The sequence below is a fragment of the Thunnus maccoyii genome, chromosome 11 (genome assembly GCF_910596095.1).
Source record: "Thunnus maccoyii chromosome 11, fThuMac1.1, whole genome shotgun sequence".
Lineage (NCBI taxonomy): Eukaryota > Metazoa > Chordata > Actinopteri > Scombriformes > Scombridae > Thunnus > Thunnus maccoyii.
In genome coordinates this window covers 1,245,128-1,272,801 of record NC_056543.1, presented here as the reverse complement: position 1 = coordinate 1,272,801, position 27,674 = coordinate 1,245,128, and the positions used below count along the sequence as shown (strand labels likewise).

The 27,674-nt window shown below is 41.9% G+C and overlaps 3 protein-coding genes across 5 annotated transcripts in view; all 3 read right to left on the bottom strand.

Annotated features, from left to right (window-relative positions):
• LOC121907557 (kinesin heavy chain-like) overlaps window positions 1-5,662 on the bottom strand; it is a 28,384-nt gene extending 22,722 nt beyond the window's left edge. Inside the window, exons 1-2 of the mRNA XM_042427185.1 lie at window positions 5,428-5,662; window positions 3-90 (exon numbers count right to left, since the gene is read on the bottom strand). Of these exons, the coding sequence (XP_042283119.1) occupies window positions 3-90; window positions 5,428-5,562 (223 nt within the window). The 5' untranslated portion in view covers window positions 5,563-5,662. The remainder of the gene's footprint in view (window positions 1-2; window positions 91-5,427) is intronic.
• The window catches only part of LOC121907568 (interferon-induced protein 44-like), a 198,666-nt gene that overhangs the window by 144,582 nt on the left and 26,410 nt on the right, over window positions 1-27,674 (bottom strand). The window lies entirely within an intron of this gene.
• On the bottom strand, window positions 12,344-27,249 carry epc2 (enhancer of polycomb homolog 2 (Drosophila)). 3 transcript variants are annotated; one of them, XM_042427187.1, is made up of 14 exons: window positions 26,861-27,249; window positions 23,586-23,745; window positions 23,027-23,172; window positions 21,527-21,733; window positions 20,893-21,041; window positions 19,102-19,219; window positions 18,553-18,783; window positions 18,341-18,427; window positions 18,030-18,169; window positions 16,727-17,034; window positions 16,164-16,306; window positions 15,876-16,032; window positions 15,199-15,457; window positions 12,344-13,513 (listed from the first exon to the last, which is right to left on the bottom strand). In XM_042427187.1, the coding sequence occupies exons 1-14, from the start codon at window positions 27,011-27,013 to the stop codon at window positions 13,444-13,446; spliced, it is 2,328 nt and encodes a 775-aa protein (XP_042283121.1). In that variant the 5' UTR covers window positions 27,014-27,249; the 3' UTR covers window positions 12,344-13,443. The 3 variants fall into 3 exon arrangements, with proteins under 3 accessions (XP_042283121.1, XP_042283122.1, XP_042283124.1); XM_042427188.1 differs by having other exon boundaries at window positions 16,164-16,303; XM_042427190.1 differs by having other exon boundaries at window positions 18,577-18,783.

Here is a 27,674-nt window from a genome sequence, read left to right as displayed (position 1 = left end):
ACCTTTGACGATCTGCTTGGCGCAGGTGTCGTACACCTGAAGCTGCTCTGTGATTGGAGGAAGGACTCTGTCAAACACATACGGCTTCCCCTACAACACAGGAAACACACTTTCAAAATAACAGTCTGAGTTAATCAGTTTAGTGTGACGCTGACTCACCTTTTATAAAGATTATAAACAATTATATTATTATTCTTCATCATTTTCCAACAAAGAAGTTTAGCTGCCCAGCAGCAGTTTGTGACCCAGTGAAGTTAAAATGGTTAATAACTGATTATTAAAGTTTATTTATTTAGTAATTAAATACCATTTTTATTATTATTGTCAGGTGAAATCTGCCTGTTGGGTCGACATCCACTCTGTAAAAACATCAACGTTCTCTTCAGTCACAGTAAAATACAGAAAAATCATCAATGAATCCAGACAATAATCAGCAGATCGATCAATCGTTTCATCTTTATAACATCAAAAAACTGTTAACTGATCTCCATCAGTTTCTTCAGGCCCAAAGTGATGCTGCAGATTAATAATCTGTGATTGTGTAATCTGTAATGTAATTGATTAATCGACTGATGCTGCAGAGTTAAACCTGTTAAACTGAGTCGACACGAGAAGCTGCTTCTGTATTTCTCAAATTATTAATTTTTACAGTATGAAGTTTGGCCTGAGGGTGGCGCTGGAGGAAAGTTCATGGGGTCATTAAAGGTCATGAGGTCATTAAAGGTCATGAGCATGTGACTGCAGCTGCTGACAGATGTACGAGACGCAGCAGCGGTGCTCTCGATGGACAAATATTCTCTAATATTCATTGTTTCATGTTTCACTCTGTGCTGACTGAGCTTTGCTGCAGTTAAAGTGACCACATGGTGGCGCAGTCGGTGCAACGTTTGACTGTGTTGTTGTGACGTGTTCCGGGGAACCGATGTACCAAGTTTGCTCTTATTAATGACAACAACACTGTGGTCATTTCACTTTATATTATACTGTAGCGCCGCCTGTGATCTGGCTGCAGCTGGACGATACTTTGCAGTTACGGCAGTTTATGTAAAACCTTGTTAAACGTCGGACAGACAGAATGTGTTCAATGATAATGATCATGACTGGTGAAGATTGGATGAAATATGTAGAATGAGAGAAATATTTTAGCAAACAATTCAAAGTGGTGGAAATATTTTCATGGCGGCAGTGGGCGTGGCCTATCAAGGAGTCCTCGGTTATGTGATATTATAAACGGAGGAACGTTGGATCGTTTGGTGACAGACAGGACGAGTCTTTATCTGCCGACATTCAACTGATCTGAGGACTGTTTGATGGTTTTATCAGCGTCCAAACAGACGCCGGACACACCAGAACTCACTGAACGTTAACGTGTGTGTGGAAGAAAGTACACACACTGTCAACAGGTGAATCACCACAAACATCCAGTCACACACTTCAGTGGATTTACTGACTAAACGCCACCAATCAGAGCACACGCCTTTGTCATGTGACTCTAAAACATTACATGGAAATAAATCACAGTGTGTGACACGAATACTGAGAACTCAGTGATTAAATGTCACAAAGTGGTTTAAGATTATTCATCTTAAAGCCGTTACACGTGTTCAATAATACAGGCTGCTGAGTGTAGAGTTGTGTTGTCGATGCAACATGTAACATGTTACATGTAATGTTTAACGTGTAACATGTAACGTGTGATTGTTCTCTGAGATATCGGACAGAAAAGGTCAGAAGGTCAACAATCATTAAAATCCTCTGAAAATGATTATTATTCATTATTGATTCATCATATGATTATCTGCTTCATTAACTGATTAGTAGTTCAGCTGTTCCTGTCGCCATGACGACTGACAGGATGGACGAAAAAAACAAGCTGCTGTTTCTGACATTCCTGTGATGTTACTGTTTATTTGAAATAAATTCATTTTTTATCGTCAAGACTTTGAGTAAAAAAAAGAAAAAAAGTCATCCTGTGTTGAACTGGACATATTTAACCAGTGAAACCAGTAAAAACCCCAGTAAAGTAGTCATCTATTGAGAGCTGCAACAATTAATTGATTAATATATATAAAATATATAAATATAATCGATTAATGGATTCAGATGTTCTTATCTGTGATTCTTCTGTCATGATAAATTGATTATTAGTTTCACTGATAATCTGAAGATTCAAAGATCTTCACTTTATAAAGACACAAAACTGAAAAAACTGAAAAAAAAACAGAAAAATTGAAAATCTGAGACTGGAGAAACACAGAGTTGGAAGGATGAATCATTGATCTAATCAATCAGCTGATTGATTGATGTTTCAGCTCCAACACTGAATACACATGAAGGTTCAGTGTTCAGACGCTGAATCTCACAGTCTGTATGTTTCAATAAGATGCCTGTTGTCATGGTAACTGCATCCCACTGGGAGATGTCTGATGTCTGGACTGACCGAACCAATCAGACGGAAGAAAGATGATTGCACACACACGCGACCATACAAACATGCGCGCGCGCACACACACACACACACACACACACACACACTCACACACACACACACACACACACACACACACAGGATAAAAGTCACATCATGAATTTTACATGAGAATCTTCAGCTTCAACATTTTCATTCGTCTTTTTTCTTTTTAATCTGGAGGACCAGACAGAGTCCGCCAGAGGGCCACATCAGGGCCTGAGGCCGCATATTGATGCTCTGCTGCCAATCATGTGACGTCTAATGGCCTTCAGCCTCTGCTGTCATGGAGACGGAATATTTCCCATGGGACCCTGCAGCAGCTCCACCCCCACCTCTATAAAGCACACAGATCCGCAGCTTCCTCCATGAAAAATAATACACCGAAACAAAACAGACACTAAAACTACAACTACAGACACTAAACTACAACTACAGACACTAAAACTACAACTAGACACTAAACTACAACTACAGACACTAAACTACAACTACAGACACTAAAACTACAACTACAGACACTAAACTACAACTACAGACACTAAAACTGCAAGTACAGACACTAAACTACAACTACAGACACTAAAACTACAACTACAGACACTAAAACTGCAAGTACAGACACTAAACTACAACTACAGACACTAAAACTGCAAGTACAGACACTAAACTACAACTACAGACACTAAACTACAACTACAGATACTAAACTACAACTACAGACACTAAAACTACAACTACAGACAGTAAACTACAACTACAGATACTAAAATTACAACTAGACACTAAACTACAACTAAAGACACTAAACTACAACTACAGACAGTAAACTACAACTACAGATACTAAAATTACAACTAGACACTAAACTACAACTAAAGACACTAAACTACAACTACAGACAGTAAACTACAACAACAGACACTAAAACTACAACTACAGACACTAGAACTACAACTACAGACACTAAAATTACAATTAGACACTAAAACTACAACTACAGACACTAAACTACAACTACGGACACTAAACTACAACTACAGACACTAAACTACAACTACGGACACTAAACTACAACCACAGGCACTAAAACTGCAACTACAGACACTATAACTACAACTACAGACACTCAACTACAGCTGCAGAACTAAACTACAATTACAGACACTAATATGGGTGATATGGCAAAAATATCACAATTCTTTTTCATGTTGATTTTTACCAGTTAGCTAACCGCTAACGGTGGCGTTAGCTAACCGCTAACGGTTTACCTGCAGCCCAGCTGTCAGTTTCACATGATGAGCAGCTTCATAGCAGGACATTGAACCTGCTCCAGATTTCACAAACACCAAGCATCACACCTGTGAGCTAACTGGTGAGTTGTCGTCGTGACGATGCTCAGACTGGTGTTATAATGGAGAAACATTCAGTGCCACAGGTCATTGTTTTCCAAGCTAAACATAATACATGAATACATAGACAACCGTTAACTCATCGTCCTTCAGAACTAACGTCTCCCAGGCAACCACTGAACATGCTGGCTAGCGGCGCGAACATGGACGACTGGCCAATCATAGCGCTTCAATGCTACGCAGGGCGTGTCTTTCAGACAGAAGCGGCGGGATCCATAACAACGCCGCTCAGACAGGTGGCGAGGACCGACACAAGCGCCGCTGCTCGCTGTGTTCGTAGCATTTAATGTTAAAAACAAAGTTTGCTCTGCTGTGAGCTCGCTTTTACCCATAGTTCTCCAGCAGAGTGGAGATGTGGAGATATCACACACCCCTAAATAACAGACAAAACTACAGACACTAAAACTACAACTAGGTTTCAAACTAAAGTGTCTTTAAAGAGGTTGTCATCTTTTGAAGGGATCTGTGACCTTCATGTTTTCAGGGTTTGTTATAACTTTAATGAGTAAAGAAACATGATGATCACTGACGTCTTCCAGCCTTCAGATCCAACCTGAAGCCGAGATAAACAAACGTCTCCTCCTTCCTGTCTCGTTACAGATGATTCAGCTGCCTGTTCAACTGGAAACCATCCAGGAGGAAACTGGGACAGAGTCATGTGACCTTCATCGGGACAAACAGGATGAAACGAGCTCGTTAAAATAAAGACATCAGATGATCAGAGCAGCGTTTCTCCAGTTCTGCCACTGACATCACTGAACTTGATGCTTCTTCTGATCTGAAGTGAAACTATTATTTATTAACATTAAAACCTTCGTTACACCTGATAAAAGTAAACATGTAGCAGATATTAATAAATCATTATCACTCACAAACTGGTTCACTGATTTTCTCTTTATGTTTTTATTCAAACTAAAATAAAAATGTTTTTCAAACAAAGTCAGAGCTCATGAAGTAATAAAATGCATCTATGATTTATTTATTTATTTAAATATTTTTGTTTCTGTGTTTTTGTATCTTTTATTTATCATGTGATCAGTTCCTGTCACTGTGATTAGTCAGTTAACTGGAAACTACTGAGATCATCAATAAAACGTTGACAGAATATCAGTCAATGAATCACTGCAGAGGAAACTGAAGACATGACTCAGGACTGTTTTATTTGCATTTAAACTATTTTCAGCCATTTTATGCACCAAATCAATAATCAATTAATATAGAAAATACTCAGCAGATGTATTGATAATAATTAATGATTTGTTGTTAATGATTTGATCTTTTTACATTAAAAACAATAACAGGTGTGATGATGGTAACTTCCGGTGTTCCTCTATTGTTGCGGACGGGCGGACACACATACACACGCGCGCGCACACGCACACGCTCACGCACGCACAGGTTTGTGCAGCTATCCTTGTCAGGACATTGCATTGACTTCCATTCATTGTGGACAACCGAACCCAAACCTGAACCAGGACCTCAGGAATGACGTTTTGTTCAGTGTTTATACCGGGAAACACACGCACACACGCACGCACGCGCACTCACCGCCACCACCACCGTGTCCTCTCCGTTAAATTTGGGGATGTATTTGTCTCCGCGGCTCCGCTCCGCGTCGTTCAGCGGCCTGAAGCGGCACATCACCTTCACCCCGCACACCCCGCACTCCGCCGCGTCCTGCATCACCGACACTGTCCGGTAACAACGGAGAGAAGCACCGACAGATCCGCACAATCACCGCACGGTCAGCTCCGGTTCACACGGCGCACATCCACAAACCTGCAGCGGACACAAAGATGCGCTGAACACTCCCACCTCAGGTCCACCCAGGACCCCCAGCCAGCCGCACGGAACTCTGGGACATGCAGTCCTGTCTGATCGATCGATACACCTATTGATTATGGATCCCGCTGAGAAAACGGAAACTCGAGGGAGAAATGCTTTCAGAAGGTTTTCAGGAAAAAGAGAAAAGTATCAGAAATTCAAATATTATATGAAACAGATTAAATCAATAAAAACTATTTTTTGTTGCTTTTCAAAATGATAAAATTATAAAAACATGTTTCAGCTTCTGTCTGGAAGGAAGAGATTATATAATAAAATAAACATGTTTCTATTGTGTAGTGAAGAAAAACAAACAGAGAATCGATGAGTTCAGCTGGAATCTACACTGTAAAAAAAAAAAAAGAAATCATGAAAAAATGGTAAAAAAGTCTGGCAGCCAAACACTTACCGTCAAATAACAGTAAAAAACCTTCTACAGAGATTTATTTTAAAAATACAGATAATTACTTTGGACATTGTCTACATTTTTACAGTCCAACCATTATAAAATAAAAAGAAAATCTCATTATAAAACATTGCTAGAATGTTAAACAAATGTATAAATCTGCACAAAAAATGAAAAAGATTGCAGAACTACCTTAAAATTACCTAATTTAAATGAAGACTCTTGTTTTCATACAGAAATCTTTGGTAAATTCATAGGATTATCCAATCCATCCACAGGAACTCCCCATCAAAGTACAGATTTCTGGATGTAAAACACAGAAAAATTATGTAAATTACATTCAAATTACCCTCCTTTAACACCCATTAATGGTATCTTGAGAGCTTTAAGCTTTGATTTTATGTAATTATCCAATCTATTTACAGCAGATCCCTGGTAAATGTTGGTTTTATACTGTACAAAAAAATAACATCATGTAATAATAGTTTACAAAAACATAATTTTAATAATCATTACTTTATATAAACATTTTTGACAGTAATTACAAGCAGCTCTCCAATATATTTACAGGCTTTTCCAATTAATGTATAGGGTTTACTTTATATGAACATTATGTGACAGTAATTACAAACAACTCCCCAATATATCTACAGACATTTCACATTAATATATGGAGTTCTGAATGTACAAAAACCAGAAGGTCTATGTAAAAGTATCTTTATATCAACTCTGACACTGAATAAATAAATAGATTTTTCTACTGACATTTTACAATATTGTGCAATCCGTTCAATACAGATCCCCATTTGAGATGTATGAGATTTCAAGATGTTTAATAACCAGAATATATCATAAAATTACCTTTTACTGCTAGTTTTACACAGTAATTCTGTAGACATTGCCAGAGCCTGGTATACAGGTACATTTTATGTTTCAGATATGAAAGTTTACTATATAATAAAGCTTATTTGGGTATTAAAAAATTACTACAAAATTAGTTTCACATTCATTGTATATGAAGCAGCTCCAGACTTTATCCTGGATGGCATCACAAATTTGAGTCTCATGTCTCTGGTTTGTGTCTTTGGGAGAAAGTAGTTCATGTTCACAAATATCAGAAGTGGGAGTAAGTTACACATGTGCAAGTCACAAGCAAGTCTCAAGTCTTAACCTTAAAGGCTCAAGCAAGTCTTAAATCACTGTGACTTAGACTCAAGTAAGCCGAGTCAAGTCACTGCTAACCGGTCAAAGCAGATGGCGCCCACCAAGAGCCGGGTTCTGCTTGAGGTTTCTACCCGTTAAAGGGGAGTTTTTCCTCACCGCTGTCACCAAATGCTGCTCATGGGGGAATTGTTGGGTCTCTGTAAATTAAAGAGTACGGTCTTGACCTGCTCTATGTGAAAAGTGCCTTGAGATGACTTTTGTTGTGATATGGAGCTATATAAATAAAAATTGATTGATTGATTGATTGAAGCAAGAAATTAAGTCAGAAGTCAGTCACCATGAAAGAAGCACTTAAAACACGAGAGAAAAGGGTACAATGGCAAGCCATGTCATGAGAGAACTGCACATGTTAGTTAGTCTCTACAACTAGGGATGGCTATGGTTAGGATTCATAAAGACAACTATTTATGGTTCAGTTCATACCTTGTTTTTTGTTGTTGTTGGGTTTTTTTTGTTGTTGTTGGGTTTTTTCTTTAGTTTTATGTTGACATAAACATCATGCAGGTTGATTAACTTTATGAATTAACTTCACATTATTTAACTATTTGAACAAAAATAAATAATCTGATCTAACATATATGACTTCTGCCGTTCTGCCACCAGGTTGAGAGTTTTGAAGCAGAAGTAGTAGAAGAAGAGGAACTTCCTCCAGTTGCAGTAGTTAGCACAAAGCTAGTGGGTTTTAACAGCTGCAAAAATATGCTGATGGACTGTAAGCTACACATTCTGCTTTGTTGTGGTTGTAAAGTGTGCAGATAAAAGAAACTGCAAGTTATACTACAGCCTGAGTCTCTGTCTGCAACACATGACTACTTTGGTATATTTACTCGCCAAATGGAAAATCTACCCGCATTTGGCGCTTGCACAACGAAACATAGTATTCTATCTGATGATTACTGTTTTCTGCTGTGGATTGTGTAGACTAATACATCCATTAATTTAGAACACTGAAATTGTTCAAACATCAAGCATCATCAAGGGAAAATACCATCTTGTTTGTCTGATCTTGAAGGATTGCATTTGTCACACAGTTGATTAAAGAGAAAGAGACCATTCTGCTGTGGTTGAGTTACATTGACTTTGAGCTAGTGAGGGACTGTGAACAGAACAGTGAAGCTCTGTCATGAAAAGCTGTCAATTCATAAGCTGTCTTGTCTGAATCAGAAACGGTCTGATAATATTAAGCTTGAGAGAAAATCCGCGCAGGTTTGGGAAAATGCTTTCAACAAGCTTTGAGCTCAATCCTGTCTTGCATTGTTTTCTAGGTCTTGCTTGTCTTCAAAGTCTGGGTTGCACACAGTTCACTAGAAGACACCCTTTCATGTCTCAAAACGTTAGCTGTTCATGCTCAACATCTACAATAATGCAAACAGGTGATTCAGCTAAATAAAAACTGTCAAGTCTTTTCGAGTCATCTGCCTCAAGTCAAAGTCAAGTCAGGTCTTATAAGTGTTAGTCAACCAAGTCGCGAGTCCTCAAATTTGCGACTCGCGTCAAGTCATGCGACTTGAGTCCCCAACCTCTGACAAATATTTATTGAACTTTCCTTGGCCATGGAAATAGGTGAATCTGCATGCTAAAAAAAAGCCTCTAGTTCATAGGACAGATTGAAAGCCACCCACTTCCTTTCAGAATTCCAACGATGGCTGTGATCCTCTGCAATGAGCCTCAGCAAGCCTTGTCCTGAGAATACACAAGCAGAAAATATGTATCATGCTCTTAAAAGTACCTGCACACCAACAGGTATCAACGTTGGTATCAACCTGGTGTCAACCTGGTAATCATCTTCAAATCAACAGTCTTGGGAAATGACTTACGTTACTTTATCCAGAGAAATTTTCTCTCTGTAGTATCTTCAGGCAGAGATCAACAAAGCGCGCGTAAATGCAAACAATTGAATGTTGTACAATCATTGGATGAATCACGCCGGGAGGACCCGCCCCCAGAACTCAAACAATATCATTGGTCGAGATCATCTCCCCACAGCCTGGTTCATCCAATGATTGTACAACATTCATTTGAATCTGCTCACATTTTCTGGATCTGTCTGAAGCACAGAGACTATAGAGACATTTTCTATGTTTACATTTATATGTTTTTTCAACTATTTTAAGGTCTTACATCCCTTCACCCATATTATCAAAGCTCAAGCCTCGCTTGAACTGCTGAGTCCTAACATCAAATCCCAGTCTTTCACACATCTCTCACCTATTGCTAAAGAAAAAAAAAGTAAACCATTGTAAAGCTTTACTCATATTGAGGTCCCTCTTTATTCACCTTATATTATCTCTGCTTTTCGCTCTTCGTTCCCTTTGACCTGTAGAAATGTTGGAGTGACCTAATGATTAGAGGGAGCAGTAGGACTGCAATGAGGGCCTTTTGTTGAACATAGACTGACTGTGACTCACTTTGGGTCTTAATATTTAGAGAAGAAAAACTAGATCTACAAATGACACCTTCACAAGGAAAAAACGCATGGATGCTACATATGCAATTTCACGTTGTGGTCTAACATAATGTATTGGGACACAGCTTCCAATATTTTTAAGGTGGATTTACAGCCTTTATTATAGCTACCTTCAGAATTTGAAATGAAATGTGTTGCATATGTCAATATGTATGATAACAAAAAACACCGTCATGGCAGCATCTCACAAAAAAACAAACAAATGAAGTCGTCAGCCCTCACAAATAAGTGTAAATCACTTTTTTAATGATACACAGCAGCGAAAAAGGGTTTCAGCCCTAGGCTTTCCTCAGCGTTAGGATGGAACATACGATACAACAAACATACATTTTTATCACCATTTGATTTGATATGTAGCTCCAACACCAATATGTTGTGCATCAAGACCTAAATACAAGAGCTCTCTTTAGCCTCAAGCACCCTATAAGTGTCAGGTTCTGAAGAATGATGGCAGTGTTCACACAATATATAAGAAATATCCCTCTGAAGAAGAGTGTCAGACGGATATGTTGGATAGTTGCTTGTAATTACTGTCAAATATCATTTATATACAATAAATCTCATACAGTAATTGGAAAAGTCTGTAGATCTATTGGATAGTTGCTTGTAATTACTTTCAAATAATGTTTATATGAAGTAATGATTATTGAAATTATGTTTTTGTAAGCCATTTTCACATGATCCTATTTTTTGTACAGTATAAAACCAGTATTTACCAGGAATTGACTGTAAGTAGATGAGACAATCACATACAATTAAAGCCTAAAGCTCTCAAGATACCTTTAATCGGTGTTCAAAGAGGATAATTTGAACATAATTTTACATATTTTTTTTTGTTTTACATCCAGAAATTTGTGCTTTGATGGGGCAGTCTTAAGGATAAATTGGATAATTCTATGAATGGAACCGGTGGCGCCCCCTATTGACCGATTTTACACATGTGGTTCAACGTTATTATGAAACATATCCTGTGAGTTTTGTGATTTCTGATTTCTTGTCTGATTTGTGTTATGCCCATTTCTTTTGCATGTGTAGCCCCCTGGTGGATGATTAGAATGAAACTTTCAGAGTGTGTTTCAGGTACTTACTTACACAGATACAGATACAGATACAGAGTATTAGGGGAGGAACATCTACCAGTGGGTATACTGGGGACGGTGGTCCTCAGTATACCCACACCAGTCCTCATGTTTGATGACTAAAACCCTTCATCCGGTTAAAAGATACAATTAAAAACAACCAGGAGCTAAATGGTCTATCATAGAAATGTGGCTTAAAACTGGACAATTTATGACAAAGACAAACTCCACTCATTAGTTGTGTTGAATTAAGCTGAAATAGATTTGCAAGTTCAAAGAACTTCTGATGCACTAAATGACATTTAATTTAAATAAACTGAAACAAAGGTTTAAACAGCAAATTAACCTGAAATACATTTATAATTTCAAACAGCTACAAATCAAAATCAACCAAACTGAGTCGAAGGTTCAAACATGTTTAATGAGGATGTTTGATGTCAGAAAAACATGAACGCAGCCCTAAACTCATATTATATATATAAATAATATGATGTTTTGGGATATTTGGTCATCACTGACATATTTTGAAGTATACAGTATGTGGTTCATTTATGTGACTTTTGTATATTATTGATGATATATGGCAATAAATAAATCATTTAATGTTTCGAGCTCCTTAAATGGGAAGTTTAGATATTTTCAGACTGTTGTATGAACAGATGTTTGAAGACGTCGTCATCTTCAGCTCAAAAACTGATTCTGACACAGTTGATGAATCCAGACAATAACCGGCAGATTCATCAATAATGACAATAATCAAACTGCCTGATAGAACAGATGATTTAAAGAAGAATCAGACCAGTTAACAGTGACATTATGATTAGCTTCAGCATCATTATAACGTAATAATCAGTCTTTAAAAATATGTTTACTTTAATTTTTGGATGAATAAAGTTTTTGCCCACCATCGATTAGTTGACTGACAGGAAATTGATAACTGATTGTTTAATTTTTAACACACTAGTGTCAAATCCTCTCAGGCAGCAGCTTCTCACATGAATATTTACTAGTTTTCCAGTTTTCCATGATATTAAACTCACATCTTTGTGTTTTCTGTTGCTCAGATAAAACATCTGAATATGTTCACTTCAGAGAATAACGATCGACATGTTATACACTGATCAATCAATTGATTATTAAAGACTATTACAGTTAATCCTATGATGGAATAATACACAACTAAAACTATTAAAGTCTTCAGACGGGACGGAGGAGCTGCTGCTTGTTTACAACTAATTACAGATTAATCAGATTATGTTGACATGTCTGAACGCCTGGTTTGTTCATCCAGACTGAGTCTGACACTCAGATGAGGACGTTTGAGGCGGTCTGTAAGCAGGAGTCATATCTGGGTTTGTTTTCTGCTCGTTGCTCCGGTCAGAGACGTCACACTGTGGACCAAAGACATCATCAGGAGGCCCCGCAGGACCAAACAAACAAACAAACAAACAAACAAACAAACTATCAGAGTGTGTCGATGCTTTTTTATTTGTCAGCATTTTTTCATGTGAAGCACAAACAGCGTCTGACCGTCATGCGTGTTCTTCTCTACATGAAACATCCTGCAGAGATCACACACACACGTCTGATCAGCTGCTGCCCGACTTTAAAAATATAAAAACATTCGTCTTCAGCTGCAGGTTTTGATTTCAGTGAAGGTTTTTAAATTATCAGGCGGCCTGAAGAGTCTTTAAACATTTAAAAAACAAACTCAATGAAAAAATGTCACAAAAACATCGTTTCAATTTGTGAAACCAAATTACATTTTACAGTTTTCCATCTTTGGGAAAAGAAATGATACAAAATGTAAACATGACAAATAAATAACTAATCAGAGCCAGGATACAGGCCTTCTCATGGACCAATCAGAGCCAGGATACAGGACTCCTCATGGACCAATCGGAGCCAGGATACATGACTCCTCATGGACCAATCAGAGCCAGGATACATGACTCCTCATGGACCAATCGGAGCCAGGATACATGACTCCTCATGGACCAATCAGAGCCAGGATACATGACTCCTCATGGACCAATCAGAGCCAGGATACATGACTCCTCATGGACCAATCGGACCCAGGATACATGACTCCTCATGGACCAATCAGAGCCAGGATACATGCATCCTCATTGACCAATCAGAGCCAGGATATAGAGCTCCTCATGGACCAATCAGAGCCAGGATATAGAGCTCCTCATGGACCAATCAGAGCCAGGATACAGGACTCCTCATGGACCAATCGGAGCCAGGATACAGGCCTCGTAACGGACCAATCGGAGCCAGGATACAGGCCTCATCGTGGACCAATGAGAGCCAGGACACAGAGCTCCTCGTGGACCAATGAGAGCCAGGATACAGGCCTTCTCACAGACCAATCAGAGTTGATTCTACAGAAACATGATAAAACTAAAGAGACACAAAGAAACTATTTTACAGCAAAGACATTTACAAACTGTACAATAATAATCATCTCAGAGACTCCGCTCTCTTCTTCTTCTTCTACTGGAGGTCACGGCGTGTCACATTCACCGGTCAGAGGGAGCAGGGGATGATGGGATATGATGCTATGTGACCTCCATGGCCAGCGTGGTCTCTGACAGTCCGTTCAGCAGTCTCTCCGGCTCATGAGCGTCTCTGTGAAGAAACAAGACTCTGACATCACTCATGACATCACTTCCTCCTCCTCGACTGGCAGCATCAGTCAATCAGCAGATATGTGACTCATCAATACTGACGCACATTTATTATTTAACATCAAGTGGCAACGTGTAATCATCTTATCGCTCTTATCCGATTGGCTGAGTTCTGATCATATGATTGTGTTAAGGATTGCTGGCATGTTACTATGGTAACAGAGAGACGTTTCACTCCAGCGTCACGGAGTGACAGGGATGTGTTCAGTGTTCTGTAGACACCGTGTTCAGTGTCATATTTAGTGTCGTGTTTAGTGTTGTACAGGTGAGTGTTTAGTGTTGTACAGGTGAGTGTGTAGTGTCGTACAGGTGAGTGTTTAGTGTTGTACAGGTGAGTGTTTAGTGTCGTACAGGTGAGTGTTTAGTGTCGTACAGGTGAGTGTTTAGTGTCGTACAGGTGAGTGTTTAGTGTTGTACAGGTGAGTGCGTAGTGTCGTACAGGTGAGTGTTTAGTGTCGTACAGGTGAGTGTTTAGTGTTGTACAGGTGAGTGTGTAGTGCTGTACAGGTGAGTGTGTAGTGCTGTACAGGTGAGTGTTTAGTGTTGTACAGGTGAGTGTGTAGTGTTGTACAGGTGAGTGTTTAGTGTTGTACAGGTGAGTGTTTAGTGTCGTACAGGTGAGTGTTTAGTGTCGTACAGGTGAGTGTTTAGTGTCGTACAGGTGAGTGTGTAGTGTCGTACAGGTGAGTGTGTAGTGTCGTACAGGTGAGTGTTTAGTGTCGTACAGGTGAGTGTTTAGTGTTGTACAGGTGAGTGTTTAGTGTTGTACAGGTGAGTGTGTAGTGTCGTACAGGTGAGTGTTTAGTGTTGTACAGGTGAGTGCGTAGTGTCGTACAGGTGAGTGTTTAGTGTCGTACAGGTGAGTGTTTAGTGTTGTACAGGTGAGTGTTTAGTATCATACAGGTGAGTGTGTAGTGTTGTACAGGTGAGTGTTTAGTGTCGTACAGGTGAGTGTTTAGTGTTGTACAGGTGAGTGTTTAGTGTCGTACAGGTGAGTGTTTAGTGTTGTACAGGTGAGTGCGTAGTGTCGTACAGGTGAGTGTTTAGTGTCGTACAGGTGAGTGTTTAGTGTCGTACAGGTGAGTGTTTAGTGTTGTACAGGTGAGTGTTTAGTGTCGTACAGGTGAGTGTTTAGTGTTGTACAGGTGAGTGTTTAGTGTCGTACAGGTGAGTGTTTAGTGTCGTACAGGTGAGTGTTTAGTGTCGTACAGGTGAGTGTGTAGTGTTGTACAGGTGAGTGTTTAGTGTCGTACAGGTGAGTGTTTAGTGTCGTACAGGTGAGTGTTTAGTGTTGTACAGGTGAGTGTGTAGTGCTGTACAGGTGAGTGTGTAGTGCTGTACAGGTGAGTGTTTAGTGTTGTACAGGTGAGTGTGTAGTGTTGTACAGGTGAGTGTTTAGTGTCGTACAGGTGAGTGTGTAGTGCTGTACAGGTGAGTGTTTAGTGTTGTACAGGTGAGTGTGTAGTGTTGTACAGGTGAGTGTTTAGTGTTGTACAGGTGAGTGTTTAGTGTTGTACAGGTGAGTGTGTAGTGCTGTACAGGTGAGTGTTTAGTGTTGTACAGGTGAGTGTTTAGTGTTGTACAGGTGAGTGTTTAGTGTTGTACAGGTGAGTGTTTAGTGTGTACCTGGGCAGGCTGCTGGCGGTGGTGACTTTGGGCACTCGGTCGAGGCTGGCGGCCACGGTGGCCAGTTTTAAGGCAGATGTTGGGGGGGCGGAGGGACGAGCACTGTGGGGGTGGGCGGGGGAGACGGCCCCCACCTGGCTTCGCTGGTTGGGGAGGGACTGAGGGGACGAGGAGGAGTGAGCGGGGAGTGATGAAGACCCCCGAGCTGAAAGCCCCGGCCTGCTGAGAGACGTAGAGGAGTACGGAGGCCTGGAGGGACCTGAGGAAGAGGAGGATGACATCAGCAGAGACGACAGAGGTCACTAAATAAAGTCACAATATCGTGAAAACAATGTCTATTCTCACAACTTTGACTCATAAAAGTGACGACATTGTTGCAGTTTCACTTAAAAATCACAATTTTGTTCTCGTTAAGAAAGGATATTTACTGTTTCCTCATAAAAATATAACTGTTCTTATAACAACACAGCTCAAATAATTACAACTCTGTTCTGGAAATCTCACATTACGTCACCTCTGTATATCTCTGATTCTCTGTAGCAGTAATACCTGTATATTACACACCTGTGTGTAATATATGTTCTGTTTTCTATTTCTTTTCTCATCTTTGTGTTTGTGTTGTGAATGTCTCTGCTAGTCCTTTCACTCTGCCAGATGCTGACAGGTGAGCAGCTCACCTGTAGGATGGACGACTCCATTGACGCTGGTCTTGTAGGGTTTGTTCTCACTGTTGAGGTGACCGTGTGGTGGAGGAGCGCTGATCACAGCTGAGGCTGCGAAGTGAGCGCTGGCTGAGTCCAGAGTCTTTGACGTGGACTCACTGGACCTGGTGGACTGCAGGAGAGACCGGAAAACCACAGGTTGTTACTCAGCGAGCCAAACACACAGTGACAATAAAAACTGGGATGTCTGTTGTATAATAATGTATTTTATGTCATATATATTATAAATGTTATGACTGTTACCTGTGTTCTGTGAGGGTCCAGCTGTGATGTCTGTCTGGATAAAGCAGCGTTGTTCTGTAGCTGCAGCTGTTCCAGCTGTTCTTTCTGCATCTGGACCAACTGCTGCTGATGGCTGTGGTACTGCTCCTCTGTGATGCCCCCTGCTGGCACACAGAGAGAAACATTAACTGACTCCCAGTTCAGAGCAACTGGAAACACTTAAGATTCCTGACATGGTCGAACAACACGTCCAAAGAACCAGCTCGAACCATAAACAGCAAGATTTTATTACATAACTAAGTCTTTTAGGTTTAAAATGTAAAACCTAAAAATAAGACACACTCAGACAACACATGCATTAAAGCTGCAGCAGGTTGGAGCTGCTTTCACACTGCAGTGACTCTCAGACAATTTAAACATTTTTCCTGGGTGTGAAAAGTTTGTTTTGATGCTTCGACACTTTGGAAACTGGATTTGTTAAACAATAAATGAACCTGAAATAATAATAGTGGAGGATAAACTGGCCCAGCCTTGGTCTACACCCCTCAACTCCAGGATATTCCAGGACCAGCCTGATAACGCACCTGCTGCAGTGCTCCTGTGGCTGGACAGACGGCAGGTGAGTCTGGATCCTGCGGTCCTGCTGCCCCCTCCTCTCTGGTCCTGAGCTGGTCTGGGTCTGAAGCAGCACCTCCTCAGAGTCTGGATGTTATTCAGGACTTCAGTCAGGGAGGGGGGGCTGCTTCCTGAGGTCAGGGAGGGCTTCTGGTCCAGTAGAACTGGGTCACTGAGAAGGCAGGCACTGGTCCTGGTCCTGGAGATGGGATCTGTCGACGTGTCCAGCTGCTTCAGTAGAGGATCCAGACCTGACGAGGCCCGGTCCAGGATGATCCTGATCACACAAACAGGTTTCAGCTTCAAAGATAAATTTGTCCTGAAGGTGGTGCTGCAGGAACACTTTAACTTTCTCTTATTATGTCAAAATTTACCTTTAATATCTCATCATCTCTGTATAACTTCCTCTGAAGGTTCCCAGAAGGAAATATATATATTTCTACTATTCATTTATTATTGGCAGGTAGAGGTGTCTGCGTCACGTGGAGGTGTCTGTGTCAGGTGGAGGTGTCTGTGTCAGGTGGAGGTGTCTGCGTCAGGTGCAGGTGTCTGCGTCAGGTGCAGGTGTCTGCGTCACGTGGAAGTGTCTGTGTCAGGTGGAGGTGTCTGCGTCAGGTGGAGGTGTCTGCGTCAGGTGGTGGTGTCTGTGTCAGGTGATGGTGTCTGCGTCAGGTGATGGTGTCTGCGTCAGGTGTAGGTGTCTGCGTCAGGTGCAGGTGTCTGCGTCAGGTGTAGGTGTCTGTGTCAGGTGTAGGTGTCTGTGTCAGGTGGTGGTGTCTGTGTCACATGTAGGTGTCTGTGTCAGGTGGAGGTGTCTGTGTCAGGTGGAGGTGTCTGTGTCAGGTGGTGGTGTCTGTGTCACATGTAGGTGTCTGTGTCAGGTGTAGGTGTCTGTGTCAGGTGTAGGTGTCTGTGTCAGGTGTAGGTGTCTGCGTCAGGTGGTGGTGTCTGCGTCAGGTGCAGGTGTCTGCGTCAGGTGGAGGTGTCTGTGTCAGGTGTAGGTGTCTGCGTCAGGTGTAGGTGTCTTTCAGGTGTAGGTGTCTGCGTCAGGTGGTGGTGTCTGTGTCAGGTGGTGGTGTCTGCATCAGGTGGTGGTGTCTGCGTCAGGTGGTGGTGTCTGTGTCAGGTGGTGGTGTCTGCATCAGGTGGTGGTGTCTGCGTCAGGTGGTGGTGTCTGCATCAGGTGGTGGTGTCTGTGTCAGGTGCAGGTGTCTGTGTCAGGTGGAGGTGTCTGTGTCAGGTGCAGGTGTCTGTGTCAGGTGGAGGTGTTACCTGCCCCCTCGGCCCACCCGGCGGCGGCTCAGTCCTCTCCAGTGTGGAGGCAGAGACAGTTCAGTCAGAGAATGACGGAGACACAGCGGAACGATCTCTGGACGCTCACACTCAACTCCACCTGTCTGCTCCACCCGAGGCTGCAGGGCACACAGAGGTGCGTTAGATATAAACACCTCAAACAGAGAGGTGCGTTAGATATTTACACCACAAACAGAGAGAAGAACTCAATTTGTTTAATTCAACAGCTGCTAGAAAAGAGTTTCAGTCAATGGTGATAAATGTTGATCAGCACTGAACGAGAAACTCACAGAGAGATATTGACAGCCAGCTTTCCTCCTGAAGACAAAAAGTCCGTCAGGATTATTTTCCTCATCATCAGCTGAAGACGGAGGAGACTGCGAGACATAAAAAAAACACAACCACGGTCAGAGGTCAGAGAACAGCTGGTTTTAACATGATGAGGATCAGATATTAAAGATCAGCTGGTTTTAATATGATGAGGATCAGATAAATTTTATACATAATCAGATCCGGAGGTGCTGACCAGCGGAGGTGGAGGCGAGTCGTCTTCTCCGGAGCTGTGGAAGTCGTACTGTTTGATGTCGGCCTTGTTGACGGTGTACGGGCCGGGGGGGCGACCCGGGCGTCTCTGCGGAGGACACAGTCTGTCCCGTCTGCTGGACTTCTTCTTTGGTCTGATCAGGTCGAAGGAGGTCAGCTCGTCTCTGATGGAGAGCGGCTTCTTCTGCATCTGAAGCACAAATACTGACTGTTCACTGCTCCCATTCCACCGTCACTGACCGACAATTAACTAACAAACATCATCTGCAGGGAAATCTCACACAAAACCTTTAGAGAAGAGAAGAAATGTTTTGTTTTCAAGAGAATGGACATCAAGAACATTCTTACTGGTTAGAAAACAGCCGTTATCACAGATGTTTTGTCATTGTAGAGCAGAAACACTGAAACAGTTTAGCTCAAGTGTTTTGAAGTAAAGCTTGTTAAGAGTTGGAGAGAAAGAATATCTGATGAAGACGTGCGTTTCCTGTCTGAAGGTAAACAAACGTACCTTGACGTCAGCTTTGTGTCTGTTGTTGAGTGTCACTGGAGTGCTGTACAGCGGTTTCTCCACCAGAGGGAGCGTCACCTCTCTGAGGATCTCTGCACTGAAATCTCCCATCTGATACCTGAACATGAACACATCATCATCATCATCATCATCATCATCATCACCACCAGGTGTGCTTCAGGTGACAAACAGGAGTCAGAAACCTGCAGCATGATGATATGAACATCTGCTTTAAAGGTTCATACCACTGGTTTTCCACATTTACTGCTCACAGTTTCCATAAAGTCCAAAACAACAAACGGTTTCCTGTTGTAGCTTCAACACAGACGCTGCTACAGGCGGACGTGACATCGTGTTACAGAGTGATTTTTGGGTTCTAGTGGAAAAAGGAAAAGAATGTATTGTGCTGCACAGACGGGGATCAGATCAGTGTAATAAAGTGTATTTCAGTGTGAAGTCACTCTTCACGATGCCGCCAATCAAACAACACTTCCTGCAGGATTTTCACATTAAAAAAAGGAAACGCTGGAAGACTTTTACTGTGAAACATGCTTGCAGGAAGCGTCACAATCGAAAAAAACAGTAAATTAGAAAGACTCGACTATGCAAACGCCCTCTGACACGGCGCGAACGACAACCAGCGAGAGCCAATCACACTAGCTCACTTTAAACAAAAGTGAGGAAAGCTGATTGTCTGGTTTCTCTATGACATGGTCCTTAACGAGCTGCTGGAACGTAAAGGACAGGTTCAAAATGTTCCCTGTGTGTCAAACCAGCAGTCAGGTGTCTGTAATCATTCCTCCTGTTCATACTGGATATTAAAAGATCCTTCAAATGTGCTTTCAATGTTAGTGATGGAGGCCAAAATCCACAGTGTGTCCACACAGTCATTTAAAAGTCTGTGTGAAGCTTCTATTCAGCTTCAGCAGTCTGAGTTAGTCACATCAAGTGGATATCTGACACATTTACAGTCTTTTTAGCATCAAATTCCCTCTTTGTGTTTCCTCGGACAGTGTTTCCCTGTTGAGCTGCAGGTGGAAGTATAGTAACAAAAAGAGGGACTTTGGCACTAAAAAGACTGTAACGTTGAAAGATATCTACTTGATTTGACTCATTTGGACGCTGAAGCTTCATATTAGCTTCAGATAAACTTTTGTGGATTTTGTCCTCCATCACTTCCATTGTAAGGTCATTATGAAGGGATCTTCTAATGGTCAGTATGAACAGGAGGAATGATTACAGCAAGAAAAAACAGCTTTAATGTTCATTTGGACTCCTGACTGTTGGTTTAAGACACACACGTGTTGATTTCTTATCACTATGTAGTAAACAGTTAGTTTGGAACTGTTTTTACTCCGTCAGAGGAGGTTCATTAAACCTGGATGGTGACAGTATTATAGTAGAAGTCTGACTGCAGAGGCTTCAGACTCCTTCACACACAGATTTTGTTCCGTCTCAGATGAAAGTTGTGAGAGAAACGGTGGTGACTGCTGCTACAAACCAACCAATCAGAACACGGCTGTGAAATGACTCAGACTGACCGTAAGCAACATTATTAATAAAGTCAGAAGACGTTCTCCTTCATACATCCATCAAACACAAACCAAAACGATGGAGGAGCAGATGACGAGCTGATGACGTGTCTCTGCTCTCGTAGCGTTTCGGCAGTGTGAAGGTTGGATTTCACCAGCAGACCACCAGGACTGTATGAACTTTAAACTACAGGCGGCCGCCTCCATCGTCTCCAGCTGGACTTTAAAATCACATCCTGATGATGGAGACCCTCCTCACCTCCTCTCCACCACCTCCAGGGTGAGGTGCAGCAGCTCTCTCTTGGACTTCTCTCTCCTCTTGATCATCTCCAGGATGGTGACGGTCCGGCTGAACTCTCTCCTCAGTCTCAGCATCTTCTCGTACGACGCCTCGTCGTTCTTACGGTTCTGAGACGCAGCAGAGACCAAAACATCAGAAACTAACAAACAACAGTGTGAGCGGAGAAGAATCATCACACCTGGAATCAAAAGGTTTTTATCACATCATCATGTGTGAGTTTGTTCTGGAGGTTTCAGTCATTTTAAGGCTTTTTAAAATGTTTACAGTTACTTCCTGTTACTGTCTACAACAGAAATAAATTAACAAAAGCTTCTGTATTTTTACTCCAGACTAGTTTCTGGTTTAGTTCTTCTTGTTGGGTAATTTAGTTTACTTTGTTGTTGATGTTTAGAGGCATTTCCTCGTCAGAACGACTTTATTTAAATCAAACCTGCAGGAAAAATAAATAAAATATAACTTGTATAAAGACTCTGGCTGCTTTCTGTGGATGTTGTTTCATTAACGATCGTTTCAGTTTGTCTCTCTTCTGTAACGTGACTCAAACACCTGGACGTGTTTTAGGATGAACGCAGGTTTCAGGACCAGGACTCACCTTCCTCGTCTGCATCTTCTCCGTCCTGCGTCTGAACGCCACGTAGGCGTCGTTGTTGGTGGATCCGTCTCTCTTCTCCTGTTTGATGTGAGGAATGAGCGTCGGACCCCGCCAGTTCTTCCTCTTCCTCAGCCAGTAATCGTACACCGACTTCAACAGGTAGTCGTCCTCGTTCAGCAGCAGCTTCGCCTCCGACACAGAGACCAGCTGAAACCAGAACCGCAGCAGGAAATGACTTCTAAACTGGACAGAAACTCGCAAAGCGACACGCGTTTGGTTCGACATTTCAGACGAGGAGTAAAATCATTGTTTCAGGAATGTTTACTGATTATTATTCAGCTCATTAAATGATAGTTTTGACCAAAACAATAACAAATAATGAAAGTAGGAGAACAGCTGCCGTCCCCCACAAACAGCAAACATGCAGCCGATGATTCAGCATCACAAAACAAACATCATTCAGAGAATCAGCATGACGTCCTCAGGCAGAGAGATGTCAACACAGTCTGGACGTCTGCATGACGAAGAATATCTCAACTTCACCACAACAGGAGAAGAAGAATATTATCAATAAATATGATTATTTTAGTGTATTTCATTTACAGAGCAGAGAGATCATCTGTTGACACTTCATGGGGGGTGTAACTGGACAGAGTGTCCAGTGAACTCACATTTCTCTGTTTTGCCTCTTCAGGTTAGGTTAACCTATTGTTGCTTATTAACTGTTACTCTGTAGTCTGTTCTGTACATTTACTGCCAGACTGACAACTTCCCGTTAACCTTTTCCTCTGCTCCGCTCACATCCACCGTCACTTTCCCGCCGCTCTTTCCCGCTGGCTACTAAGCACTCCGTAACTCCTAAACGGAGTTACGCTACCGATATTTAGCGTTATTTTTGGCATTAAAAAAATATCTTTTGGCCTGGCGGAGGTTTGTTGATATTACTACAGGAGAAACACTGATTCAGTAATAGTTGAGTAAACGTTGAGTAAACGTTGAGTACAGTTAGACCCAGCAGGCTCCATCAGGTTGGGGAGTTCAACGGGGGTGTTTTGAATACATCCCCGTTGTTTTCACAGGTAATTTGTTAGTCTGTCCCTCCCGCCGCAGGAAATAATGGATTAATCCTGGAAAGCTGTTGATGTCGCACTTTTCTCCTTCTGAAAATAACACAGAGATTATTCGACCAATGAGAATTTAGTCAGACGAGAGCATATCGACCAACTAATCGACCAGGAGACTGTTTACAGTCTATGAAGGATAAACGGTGTATTTATAAATATTTCATTAACTAATGTTGCATCATATTTTTGCACATATAATCTTAAAAGTTATTTATGTATTCACATAAAACCTGCACTGAATGAACGGAGCTTATTTCAAAACAAAAGCACGTCATCGGTTTCTGTTTTACAGCTCTGAGTAAAACCAGTCTGTTACTGGGAGTCACGGTCAGAAACACACACACACACACACACACACACACACACATGATCTCACCTGCTGAGTGCTGGCCTTCTCCAGTCGGTCCACCATGGTCTCAAACTGCAGAGGTTTGATCTCCATCTTGCGGTTCAGTCTGTTGAGCAGCGTCTCGTCCTCGGAGTCCATGTCATAGTCTGGCTGCTCCAGATCCAGACCCAGAGCTGCACCAACACACAGATCATCAGTCAGTCCGCAAAACATCTGAATATACGACGACCCACTGTGAGGTTGAGGATCGATCGGGGTGTCTGAGCTGTATTTTAATGACGACAGCCTGCAGGTCTTTATTATTCCTGCACAACTGTTTAAATATGATGATACGAGGTTTCAGTCCTGCAAAACCCCCCCACGCCAGAGATACGCCTTTTTTTATTCCACACACCCTTCTTCCTATCAGCCTCCTACATTACCCACAATGCAACAGGACCACCACTTCTTTCTAACAAAGGGCAGAAACTTTTTTACACAGAACAGCTGGAAACACACGCTGAGGTGGAGAGACACATGACGAGCTGTGGGTTGATGGGCGACTCTGATTGGTCCAGGTGAGCTCGTTATATGAAGGAGTACTCACGCTGGATGTGGATCAGCTGTTTGGGCACTTTGACTTCTCCTTTGTACAGCCGGTCGTAGTAGGTGGTGTTACTCTCTGCTTCAGGTACGGGGATCACCATGTTCTCCTTCTTCTCCCTGAACACCTGCTGGGCCGAGATCGCCCTCTGCAGGTGGTGCTCCTGAAACACACACACACACACACACACACACACACACAGAATATAAGCTGTACAGTGTGACAGTACTGATCTGGAGTCGGTGACTGATAAATATAAGCTGTTTTCTGTTAATATATTAACTGTTTTGTTGTCTTTGTGATTCTTTTGTATTTAAAAGCACTGGATGGACTGTGAGCTGCTGACCAATCACTGCTCTCCATTCCACTAAGGCCGTAGTGAAGCTTCGTTCGTTGTCATGGTATTCAAATGGCAAAATCAGTATTCATGTGCATTGTATGTATATATCTCCCCCTCTCTGACTCTGTTCACTCTCCTCACCTGTTGCTATTATTGGACCCCTGCCGTTCCCCCCCACCCCCCTGGTCTTCCATAGACTCCAGTATAATTGCTGCTGCTGCTGATGGTTTGAATCGCTGCGTTCCACCCTGATAAAAACCAAATCCAACGTTCTCAGCTGTTGGATCTAAACTGTGGAGCAGTTTGCCACTAAGATCTTCGCCCTTCACTGATGTCTTTGAACCCGTCTACAGACATACCCGACCACTCTGACCTTTCTTTGTTGTTTGTGCTGGTTGTGTTGATTTTATCTGATCTATGTCTGTGTTGTTATGTTGATCGTGTGTTTTTGTTTGTTTGTAATTAATCAAATAATCCCATAATTGAATCTCTCTGTAAAGCACTTCTGCTGTTTTAAATGTGCTCTATTAATAAACTGACTCGACTTTGTGATAATAAAGTAAACATCAGTGAGTTCACTACATTTATATATTTATTACAAATGAGACAGTAGAAATCAACAGTCTGGACTCACCTTCTCATTGAAGGGTTTTCTGTATTTTTACAGTTTTCTACATTGTAGAACGATACTGAAGACATCAAAACTATGAAGTCACACATATGGAGTCAGGTAGTAAACAAAAGAGTAGCTGCTGTTTGCTGTGATGACAGCTTTGCTTCATGAAGTCGTCATGAAGTCAGTTAACAGCTGTGCTGTGTCAAAGGTTAACTGGTAGAATTTCATGTCTTCTTAATGCGTTTGAGAGGATTTGTTGTCTTGTGCCGATGTGGTGTTGTTAACACAGCAAACAGCCCCGTTCCACTACTGTAATAATCCATATTAATGCAAGAACCGCTCAGCTAAGTAAAGAGAAACGACGTCCACTGGAAAGATCTTTAAAGTCGTAAAAAAAAAAACATCAAACGCTGCGATGAAACTGGCTCTCATGAGGGCTAGACCAGGAAGGAAGACCAAGAGTTCCTCTGATGAAGAGGAGAAGCTCATTAGAGTTTCCAGCCTCAGAAATCACCTGTTAACACCTGATATATTATTATTAGATCTCACATCAACGCTTCCCAGAGTTCAAGCAGCAGATCTGAACATCGATTGTTCAGAGGAGACTGTGTGAATCACGACTTCATGGTGGAACTGCTGCAAGGAAACCACGACTGAGGAAGACCAATAAGACCTGTACTTTGGTCTGATGAGTCCAGATGTGATGTTTGATGTGTTAGTGAGACACAGAGAAGGTGAACAGATGATATCTGCATGTTTGGTTCCCACCGTGAAGCACGGAGGAGGACCCAAACACACCTCCAGGCTCTGTAAGGCTGTTTGGCTGCATCACATGACCTGGCCTCTACAATCACCTGACCTGAACCCAGATGAGATGGTTTGGGATGAGCTGGACTGCAGAGTGAAGGTAAAGCAGCCGACAAGTGCTCAGCATATGTCTGAACTCCTTCAACACTGTGAAACAACGGCGACTTTGAGGAAACTAAAATATGAAACATATTTTGGTTTGTTTTACACTTTTTGTTTACTACATGAAGTGTTATTTTATAGTTTTGATGTCTTCAGTATTGTTCTACAATGTAGAAAACAGTAAAACAAAGAAAAACCCTTGAATGAGAAGATGAGTCCAGACAGTTTGATCTTCTTATAGAGAATGAATTCTGCTGTTTAATATCGTCCAACAGACCAAACACACAGACGAGACTTCCAGTCAGGACTCATTAGATTTCTAATCCAAACAAAGATGATAACCAGAACTACACATCTGTGCTTGTTTATAGGATGTGAAACTAATTTAAAGTCTGATTATCAGTAACTCTTTAATGTTCCACTGTATTATCTCATGTTTTCATAAGAAGTGTAATCATTTTCTTGTGTCGTAGGACATAATTTCCATTTAACTGGATGGAAAAATACAGTAACAACATTTTTCATCCAGACGCTCAGAAGAGTCTGGAGACAGAACTGATAAACCTCCATCTGGGTATTTATTCTTAAACTGATGCTGAGTTTGATGACTGTGATGTAACATCATACATGAGAGATGAATGTAAACACTCAGTTATCAGTGTCTCCGGTCTTATAGATAAACTGTTCCCTCTGACAGGAGAATAAGCAGGTGGATAACTGTCACGCTGTCAGTCTGTGTCGTATTACTGTGTATAACTTCCTCTTTAAACACATAATACAGCTTCTTCTGTTGTATGTGAGCGTTTTACATGTCTGGTGTCCTTCATGTCCTCCACCTGACTGGTTCTGATAATCAATACGTTTATTACTCAACACATTGACTATGTAACGCCCTGCTTATAACTTTTGTCTCATTAATGATAGTTTATTCTCAACTCGTTAACCATCATTATTGATCTGTGAACTGGTTCCAAACAGAACATTTAAACTCGTTTGGACTCTAAGAACCAGAGTTAATTAGTATTTTAGTTTAACTTATTTTCCAGCGTGACGCATAATTTCTGTTTGTATTTGATATATTTGGTTTTTAGATCCTAAACGAAACAGGAGCTCTGGTCTGTAGCAGCAGTTAGCTAGCAGGGATACGGAGCAGGCTGCATCGCCCGTTACTATGACAACAACGTTAAGACTGTATACGTCACCGCCACAGAGCGCGCTCACGCCTCAGCGGCGCTACGCTGACAGCGTACACCGAGTGTAGAAGGTACGTAAACTGCGTACATGCCTCTGCCCGGCCCGTTCCTCGCACACAGCGTACGGACAGAACTGTGCGTAAACACATCCTGAATGCGGCCGTGCTACGGAGCTAATGCTAATGCTATCACCACACACAGTTTATTAAACATGTCCTACCAGCTCCTCTTCCTTCTCCATCCCGGTGGGCATCTGCGGGACGGCCCGGCTGATGGACACGCAGTCCGTCAGGTCCGGCAGGTCTCTGTTGCGGTAAACCGGGAGCGGTTTGGCGGCGTCCAGCGCTCGCGCCCGGAACGAGAGTTTACTCATTGTTTGCGCCAAATCAGCGACAATCCGAGAACCGCGAATCCCGTCACAAACCCGCGAAATAGCGACGTGAATCCGCTCCGGACGCGACTGTGTTCGCCGCAGTAGAGCTCATCGGTGTCCAGTGTTCCGGGAACCGGCGGGAAGACTCATCAGCTGCCGGTTTACCGGGACGAAGGGGCCGTTTCTCCGGCCGCGGAAAACATGGCGGACATGTCCACACCAGCGGCGGAGCAATCCCATCAGCCACCGCGGCACAGCTCAAAAAAACACACGAGACATGATGGTGCGCGCGCAGCTCCTGAAGGCCATTCTATCAACAGGATTCTGATGTTATAAGATCTGTTCTAGAACCCTGATACGACTCTTATAGAACCCTGATAGAACCCTGATATAACTCTTATAGAACTCTGATACAACATTCATAGAACTCTGATACAACATTCATAGAACCCTGATACAACATTCATAGAACTCTGATACAACATTCATAGAACCCTGATACAACATTCATAGAACTCTGATACAACATTCATAGAACCCTGATACAACTCTTATAGAACCCTAATACAACATTCATAGAACTCTGATACAACATTCATAGAACCCTGATACAACATTCATAGAACTCTGATACAACATTCATAGAACCCTGATACAACTC